The sequence below is a fragment of the Aquarana catesbeiana genome, linkage group LG03 (assembly GCF_042186555.1).
Source record: "Aquarana catesbeiana isolate 2022-GZ linkage group LG03, ASM4218655v1, whole genome shotgun sequence".
NCBI classification, from domain to species: Eukaryota; Metazoa; Chordata; class Amphibia; order Anura; family Ranidae; genus Aquarana; species Aquarana catesbeiana.
Window position 1 is genome coordinate 554,996,837 of NC_133326.1, and position 9,572 is coordinate 555,006,408.

A 9,572-nucleotide genomic window follows, 5' to 3' on the forward strand; every position below is an offset into this window, starting at 1 on the left:
CGGCTCATCCCTATTCGGCATATATATATTTTAGGCACAGGTTGCGTTAAACAATGTTTTATTTTTATGATGTTTTTTTTTTATTTGCTTTGCAGGTATGGTAAGTCTTACTGTTATACTGTAATGTTATTTTGTTTTATTGTTAACCATCATTTGCTTAGCAGGTATGCCATTCAGTTGCAGCGCGGATTTATTTATCTTGACAGCAACAGCGTTTGCTCCCACGATACATAAACCGTGACTCCAGCGCTGTCGGAGGTGATTTCACCAACACAGTTAAAAAAAAGAGCATATATGCCAAAGCATGGGGGCAGCAGGGGTGGAGGAGCGATTTGCTCCTAACTTTTGGGGCGGATGCCCCCATGCTTCTGCATATATAAATGGTGCATGTATGCCCATCATTAGAAGTGGGTGGATGAAGGGAGGTATTCTAACGGTGGGCAATCTTTTTTTTTCATTCAGCCCACAAGCTGTATGAAAAAAAGATTACAATATATGCCCAACAAGGACCAGCAATGTACTGATATGTTGCTGAACTTTGAGTGGTTATACCAGAATGATGCCTGCAGCTTTAGGTATCATCTTGGTATGTATCATCATGAGATGGTATCAGCCAGCGGTCGGCTTTCATGTAACAGCAATCCTAGCAGCTAATTAGCCTCTAGACTGCTTTTACAAGCAGTGGGAGGGAATGTCCCCCCCACTCCCACCATCTTCCATGGTTTTCTCTGGCTCTCCTGTCCCAACAGGGAACCCGAGAATGCAGCCGGTGATTCGGCCAGCTGACCATAGAGCTGATCAGAGACCAGAATGGCTCCAATCATCTCTATGGCCTAAGAAACCGGAAGTTACAAGCATTTCATGACTTAGATTTCGCCGGATGTAAACAGCGCCATTGGGAAATTGGGAAAGCATTTTATCACACCGATCTTGGTGTGGTCAGATGCTTTGAGGGCAGAGGAGAGATATAGGGTCTAATAAACCCCAATATTTTAAAAAAAGAGTACCTGTCACTACCTATTGCTATCATAGGGGATATTTACATTCCCTGAGATAACAATAAAATGATTTAAAAAAAAATGAAAGGAACAGTTTAAAAACAAGAAAAAAAGCAAAAAAAAAATAAATAAATAAAAAAAAGCACCCCTGTTCCCCCCTGCTCTCGCGCAAAGGTGAACGCAAGCCTCAGTCTGGCGTCAAATGTAAACAGCAATTGCACTATGCATGTGAGGTATCACCGCGAAGGTCAGATCGAGGGAAGTAATTTTAGCAGTAGGCCTCCTCTGTATATATAAAATGGTAACCTGTAAAGGCTTTTAAAAATGCATGTAGTTTGTTGCCACTGCACGTTTGTGCGCAATTTTAAAGCATGTCGTGTTTGGTATCCATGTACTCAGCCTAACATCATCTTTTTTATTTAATCAAACATTTGGGCAATATAGTGTGTTTTAGTGCATTAAAATTAAAAAAAGTTTTTTCCCAAAAAAATGCGTTTGAAAAATCGCTGCGCAAATACTGTGAAAAAAAAAAATGAAACACCCACCATTTTAATCTGTAAGGCCTTTGCTTTAAAAAATATATAATGTTTGGGGGTTCAAAGTAATTTTCTTGCAAAAAAAAAATATTTTTTCATGTAAACAAAAAGTGTTAGAAAGGGCTTTGTCTTCAAGTGGTTAGAAGAGTGGGTGATGTGTGACATAAGCTTCTAAATGTTGTGCATAAAATGCCAGGACAGTTCAAAACCCCCCAAATGACCCCATTTTGGAAAGTAGACACCCCAAGCTATTGGCTGAGAGGCATGTCGAGTTCATGGAATATTTTATATTGTGACACAAGTTGCCTGAAAAAGACACATTTTTTTTTTTTGCACAAAGTTGTCACTAAATGATATATTGCTCAAACGTGCCATGGGAATATGCGAAATTACACCCCAAAATACATCTGTTGCTTCTCCTGAGTACGGGGATACCACATGTGTGAGATTTTTTGGGAGCCTAGCTGCGTACTGGACCCCGAAACCCCATTTCGGAAAGTAGACACCCCAAGCTATTTGCTGAGGGGTATGGTAAGTATTTTGCAGACCTCGCTTTTTGTCACAAAGTTTTGAAAATTGAAAAAAGAAAAAAAAAAACATTTTTCTTTTCTTTCTTCATTTTCAAAAACAAATGAGAGCTGCAAAATACTCACCATGTCTCTCAGCAAATAGCTTGGGGTGTCTACTTTCCAAAATGGGGCCATTGGGGGGGGGGGGGTTGTGCCATCTTAGCATTTTATGGCCTTCAAAACTGTGATAGGTAGTGAGGAGTGAAATAAAAAATTTACGCCCTTAGAAATCCTGAAGGCAATGCTTGTTTGTCGGGGCCCCGTACGCGGCTAGGCTCCCAAAAAATCCCACACATGTGGTATCCCTGTACTCAGGAGAAGCAGCAGAATGTATTTTGGGGTGCAATTCCACATATGCCCATGGCATGTTTGAGCAATATATCATTTAGTGACAACTTTGTGCACAAAAAAAAAAGTGTTATTTTCCCGCAACTTGTGGCAAAATATAAAATATTCCATGGACTCAACATGCCTCTCAGCAAATAGCTTGGGGTGTCTACTTTCCAAAATGGGGTCATTTGGGGGGGGGTTTGTGCCATCTTAGCATTTTATGGCCTTCAAAACTGTGATAGGTAGTGAGGAGTGAAATCAAAAATTTACGCCCTTAGAAATCCTGAAAATTGGTTTTTGGGGGCCCCGTACGCGGCTAGGCTCCCAAAATGTCCCACACATATGGTGTCCCCGTACTCAGGAGAAGCAGCAAAATGTATTTTGGGGTGCAATTCCGCATATAACCATGGCATGTGTGAGCAATATATCATTTAGTGACAACTTTTTGTAAAATATATATATATTTTTTTGTCATTATTCAATCACTTGGGACAAAAAAATTAAATATTCAATGGGCTCAACATGCCTCTCAGCAATTTACTTGGGGTGTCTACTTTCCAAAATGGGGTAATTTGTGGGGGGTTTTGTACTGCTCTGTCATTTTAGCACCTCAAGAAATGAGATAGGCAGTCATAAACTAAAAGCTGTGTAAATTCCAGAAAATGTACCCTATTTTGTAGACGCTATAACTTTTGCGCAAACCAATAAATATATGCTTATTGACTTTTTTTACCAAAGACATGTGGCTGAATACATTTTGGCCTAAATGTATGACTAAAATTGAGTTTATTGGATTTTTTTATAACAAAAAGTTGAAAATATCATTTTTTTTCAAACTTTTCAGTCTTTTTCCGTTTATAGCGCAAAAAATAAAAACCACAGAGGTGATCAAATACCATCAAAAGAAAGCTCTATTTGTGGGAATAAAAGGACGCAAATTTCGTTTGGGTACAACATTGCATGACCGCGCAATTAGCAGTTAAAGCGATGCAGTGTAGTGATGCAAATTGTAAAAAGTGCTCTGGTCAGGAAGGGGGTAAAACCTTCCGGGGCTGAAGTGGTTAATGTCACAGGTCATACACCGTGGCAAGACACAAGGTAGTTTATACTGCATCCCTTGACATTGGAAGATGTCCAGCAGTTCTATCAGCACAGAACTGGTGGAAACCAATGAAACCCAGTTACACACATTTACTGTCTGGATAAGTCTGTCCAGAAGAGGTCTTCATGGAAGAACTGCTGCCAAAAAGTTATACTTCCAGCATTGAAACAAGGCTAGGCAACACAACTGTGCAGAAAAATGAAAAAGATACCAGAGTAAAGAAAAATTGCATCAGGTGCTCTGCGCTGGTGAGTCAAAATTTGAAATATTTGGCTGTAGCAGGAGGCAGCTTGTTTGTCGAAGGGCTGGAGTACAATAATACAATAATGGAATACAATAATGAATGTTTGCAGGCAACAGTGAAGCATGGTGGAGGTTCCATGCAAGCTTGGAGGAACACAGGCAGTTACAGTACTCCTCATGCTATACCATCATGCTATACCATCAGCGAGGTGTGTGATTGGCCCCAAATGTATTCTTCAGTAGGACAACGACCCCAAACATACAGCCAATGTCATTAACAACTATCTTCAGCGTGAAGAAGAACGAAGAGTCCTGAAAGTGAAGGTTTGGCCCCCACAGAGCCCTGATCTCAACATCATAAAATCTGTCTGGGATTACATGAAGAGACAGGATTTGAGGCAGCCTACATCCATAGAAGATCTGTGTTTAGTTCTCCAATGTGTTTGAAAAAACCTAGATGCCAAGCTCCTTTGAAAACTGTGTGTAAGTGTATGTAGAAGAATTGATGCTGTTTAGAAGGCATTTTGTTAATTGATAAAAATAAACTATTAGCACTTCTATTTCTGAAAGCATTCTTAATTTAGAGCATTTTTTAAACCTGCCTAAAGCTTTTGCACATTAGTACACATTGTAACACTTGCCAAGACACAATCTCTCCCTGCTTCCCATGACTCAGTTCCTATCCACCTTGGACTTTTGTGGTCGCAACCAGCTTAAAATAAATAAAAAAGAAGTAGAAAGTAATCTCGTGGAAGTGGCCAAGAAAGATGAGCGAACCTCTGAATACAGAGATCTCATCTGGGGATTAGATAGGAAGCATAGGAGACTATATTGTGAATTTGCTCTTTAAATTCTACCAAAAAAATAAATATCATTTTTTTGTATGCTCATTCTTTATGAAACAGGCAAAGGGTTGAAGAAGTAATAATTTCTTCAATGTCATATCATTTGAAATGCTTGTCAACAGAATCTAGAAAACCTGCAGGTAGCTAGCAGTGTCTACCTTTTATGCTTTAATATCGGATTTTTAAAGATCTAAGCACATTTATCATGTGGATTTCTACCTCATGATAATATGTATATCCTGATAATATTATCTTATAATATCTTACCAAGACGTGTCTGTCCATGGACAAAGCCAACGAAGGCGAGGAACAAGATGTATCCACTCATTTTCACCAAGGCAGTCTTTCAGTGGTATGAGGATAATTCCTACCTCACTTATGAAGTCTTGGGTTTTTATATAACAGTAAAAACAATTTTTAATCTTGAACAGATAAGATATTTTGCAGCCTTGTGAACAACATCTGCTAAACAGCCATGACATTAGATAAGTATTATTTCTGACTATTGAGGCAAGATTTAGCAAAGTAAACAAACAACAGAGAAGCAGCTCATGCATAGATTTTGTTGGGCAGGTGTTTCAAACATTCTAGCTGAGAGTGAACAGACCTTGAGATAGTTTTCTTCTACATCAGCTTTAATATGTTTACAAGAAAATGTACAAATATGTGTAGCACCCTCTAGTGTGTTACTAGTGTCAGTGTAGGCAAATCTATGCTCTGATTCATAGTTAACTTGTGAGTCTAAATTGGGTCAGGGTTTATTACAGCTCAGGCTGGATGACTCATACAGGCAGGTCTCTGTCTCTGGTGCTTTCCTCTGGTTCTAGAACTTTGGAAACAAGGCCAGGAGAGTGTATCTGCATACTTAGGGGAGCATAGCCAATCCCCAGGCAGAGGGCCTGGCAGGGTGGCTGAGACAGCCCTTAAACATGACCAGCAGGGGAGTAAGGTGGAAGATGAAGTCCTGAGGAGACTGTCGGTGGCCTTGTAGAGGTGCCCCTGGTCTGCCTCAGGCTGGAGCTTGGGCTGGCGTGGGAGGATCCTGACAGCAGTGTGGTTTGAAAGGAGTCTTGCCTAAGAAGCAGTGGGAGCAAGGAGGACAGTGTGAGTACATCAGCACACCCAGGGATTCACAAAGGGAGAGACTGCCACACGTAGCAAGCCTTTCTGAAAGACACCATTGTACTTAGTCCTTCCTTTCCCTTGTCCTGGGAGATTTTTAGAGCAGTTGGGTTGGCTAGAGAAGAAGCAGCCAGGTGGGCTTAGTTCCTGCAGGCAGTAGAGCTGGAATCAGTGTCTACAGTGGGGTTGGAGATACTCCCATATGCAACCTACAATACTTTGTGCTACTTTCTAGGAGACTGAGAGCTCTTAGTCCTTAAGGGGCTTTTGCATCTATTATCAAAGACTGTCCGTGTTCATGAGGAGAACAGTTCTGGAGCATGTACATAGGGACAGGGGCGGATTCAGAGTCTAGTCTCGGGAGGGGCACTGCCAGAAAATACGTTTTTTGGGGGGAATTTATCAGGGAAATGGCTGGTGTTGGCGCTTCAATCATCACAGCACCATGGTTGTTATGGTGTCAGGATGATTGAAGCGCATTTTTTCTATTATTACATTGTTATAAAAAATGAAATAGTTCAACTCACCATAATGCAGAATCAGTGGGAGCCCCAAGCGTGTCACTTGCCACGTTGCCTGCCACCAGATGCGGATTGTCACTTGCCACTTCACCTGCCACACGTTGCAGATTGTCACTTGCCATGTCACCTGCCCCCAGATGTGGATTGTCACTTTCCTGCTACAATTGTCACTTGCCACATCGCCTGCCACCAGATGCAGATTGTCACCTTGCCACGTCACCTGCCACACATTGCGGATTGTCACTTGCCACATCTCCTGTCACACATTGTGGATTGTCACTTTCCACATCACCTGCCCCCAGATTGTCACTTGCCTGCTACAATTGTCACTTGCCACGTCACCTGCCACCAGATGCGGTTTGTCACTTGCCACGTCACCTGCCACCAGATGCGGATTGTCACTTGCCACGTCACCTTGTCACCAGATGTGGATTGTCACGTCGCCTGACACACATTGCGGATTGTCACTTGCCACTTCACCTGCCACCAGATGAAGATTGTCACTTGCCACGTCACCTGCCACCAGATGCGGCTTGTCACTTGCCACGCCACCTTGCCACCAGATGCGGATTGTCACGTCACATGCCACACATTGCGGATTGTCACTTGCCATGTCGCCTGCCACCAGTTGCAGATTGTCACTTGCCACATCATCTGCCACACGTTGCGGATTGTCACTTTCTTTTTCCCAGAGGGTGAGGCAGCAGATTACCAGTCAGGCAGCAGAGAGATGATGTAATCTCTCTGCTGCCCGTAGCTACCTGCACAGTGAGGGCGGAACTGCAGGGATGCAGGGCGGGAGGTGAGAGATGATGTCATCTCTCTGCTCCCCTGCCCGCCGGCTCCCTGATTGGCCAGCAGCCCAGCCGCTCTCTAAATGTCACCAGCGGCCAGCCCGGTGTTCTGCTGAGAAAGTTCCGCTCGGCGGCTAAGTTCCCCCCGGCGGCAGTAGGATCCGGCGGAAATAGCCAAAGCGGAATAGCTGAAAATCAGCTGTACAGGGTGCCTGTAAGAGGGCCCCTCGCGGGCTCGCTTCGCTCGCCACGCTTCGGGCACGGCCTCGCTTCGCTTGGCTCTTTTAGATTCCCCCTCTAGGTCCACTTGGATGGTGGGGAAGGAACCTGGACCCAGAGCGCAGGCTCCGTGTACAGCTGATTGAAGCGTTTGAGCTTCGGCTATCTCCGGCGGCTGACAGTAGTCTGTACTGCGCAGGCGCTGCACCTGCGCAGTACAGGGGGGAACTTATCCGCCGAGGGAACATTCTCGGCAAGACACCGGCCGTCCGCTCTCATCCGCCCACCCCACTGTCAGGCTTAGACTGTCACCAGCCCCCCTGGCCGTCCGCTCTCTCACCTGCCCACTGTCAGTGACTGACAGTGGGCGGGTGAGAGAGCGGACGGCTGGGGGGGCTGGTGATAGTCTGAGACTGACAGTCAGTCTCAGACTGTCACCCACCCGGCCGTCCGCTCTCTCTCTCCCGCGGACCCAGCTGCCTGCCCTCTCCCCAGCATTCTCGGAGGGGGCAATTGACTCGTTGCCCCCCCCTGGATCCGCCCCTGCATAGGGAAGAAGTTGTTCCTGTTCTGTTGCAGTCAAGCTGGGCATCCCAAATGTCCTATTCCTCATCCAAATTATTACCCCTAATAAACAACAAAACCAAGCTTAAAGACTTTTCCTTGTGTCTGGGTGGAAGTGAAAAATGCTTGTTGCCTGGCTGTGCAGGAGTGGGAAAACCAGTCTGCAAGCCCTACAGGGGTAGTGCTACATATGGTATGTGTGGACATCCAACAGTCAAACTCTTACAAAGAAGTAAAGATGGAAAGATAAAACAAAATGTATGATAGAAATATAAGACATGGGGACCTCTCTTATTCCTTTCCATAACCCCCAACCACAAACCCTCCTTCTCCCCCATCCCCTCCATTTCTATCACATACCCCAGTTCTCTCGGAGTCTCCCTCTACACTCCCCCCTTTCTTCTTACTTTCTTAATTCATGACCCCTTGGAGTTCCTGCAGCTGGCTGAGAGCAGTCACTGAGATCTGCACATAGACCCAGAGGTGACTACCGTATAAGACAAGAGGGTACACTTTAGAGGCCCGGGACAGGTTAAGAAATATTTTTCATGATACAATAAACATGTGTATGTTTTTAGCCTAGGTGTTTCTCTTTTCCCCCCCTTCTTCCTGGTTTTGAAAAATAAGCTGTGTAAAATCCATGGTATACTCTTATTTGCAGTCTGCCCTTATGGGTAGCTTGTAATCCATTGTAACAGGAATGTAAATGTACAAGTATCATTGATATACATGGATTATACCCATTTTCAACAGATAACTCTGTATACTCTTGGATGTATGATTGTTAATGTTTTGTGTTCATAAAGTATATTGTAAACAAAATGTACAAAAAATTACATAAATCAGATTTAACATACAAATCACCTGAGTAGAATTAAAATGCAATGAATGTTTGAGAGGCACTAATAAACCTTTAATGAGGAAATAGAAAAATTTAAAAGGAGGGTGTGCAGGAAAAGAAGGAACTCTCGCAACCCAGGAGAAAGCCAGAGAAAGAAAAAATGGAGGGGTGTGTAAAAAGGTCTGGATTTATTCTTTAGGAATGTAGACAATCAGTCCAGGGCTACCAAACCCAAATTACTTTTCTATAAGAATCAGTTAAGATAGCCATAAGTTTTTTGTTAATAAGAGCATCGGTAAGCCTCTGACTTCCAAGAAATTGACTAAGCTGTTGCCATTATCTTGCTAATATTTGTCATGTAACTAGGAATACAAAGGTATTTTGCCTGGGAATTCAACAATTGTAGCTTTTTATGTAAGAGCCTCTCTTTTATGGAAGGCTGGCTGTAGTGCAGAAGTGTTCTAAAAAGATTATAAATTGAAATCCACAATTTATGCACCTTTAAGCATGTCCATCAATTATGTAGCATGGATCCAAGAGAGACACAACCCCTGAAGCAGTTGGGGGAAGCATTTTTGCAATTCTGTCCTGTGTCATGCTCCCTAAGTCTGTTTTCAATTTTGTCAAGTAAGTAATTTTTTAAAAGCGAGTTTATAAATATGAGGTCCCCATATAGAGGTGAGATTAGGCCTGCAGATTGAGGGTTGGTAGACAGCATCCATCTGAAATACATTTCTAATAAATATTCTCTGGTCTTGCTCTGCATGTGACAAGTAGGGTGCCCACGGGTTTGCCCGGGACTGTCCCACAATTGCCATCTCTGTCCCTGGTCCCGGGCACCTTCATTCCAGGACAATACAATGTCCCAGAATGAAATAGAGGTCACAG

At 43.4% G+C, this 9,572-nt stretch overlaps 1 protein-coding gene across 1 annotated transcript in view; it reads right to left on the bottom strand.

The window, feature by feature from the left end:
* Positions 1 to 5,019, bottom strand: part of LOC141134639 (poly(3-hydroxybutyrate) depolymerase-like) — a 94,492-nt gene extending 89,473 nt beyond the window's left edge. The window contains exon 1 of the mRNA XM_073624089.1: positions 4,891 to 5,019. Within this exon, the coding sequence (XP_073480190.1) occupies positions 4,891 to 4,951 (61 nt within the window). The 5' untranslated portion in view covers positions 4,952 to 5,019. The remainder of the gene's footprint in view (positions 1 to 4,890) is intronic.
* Between the last annotated feature and the right edge of the window lie 4,553 nt (positions 5,020 to 9,572).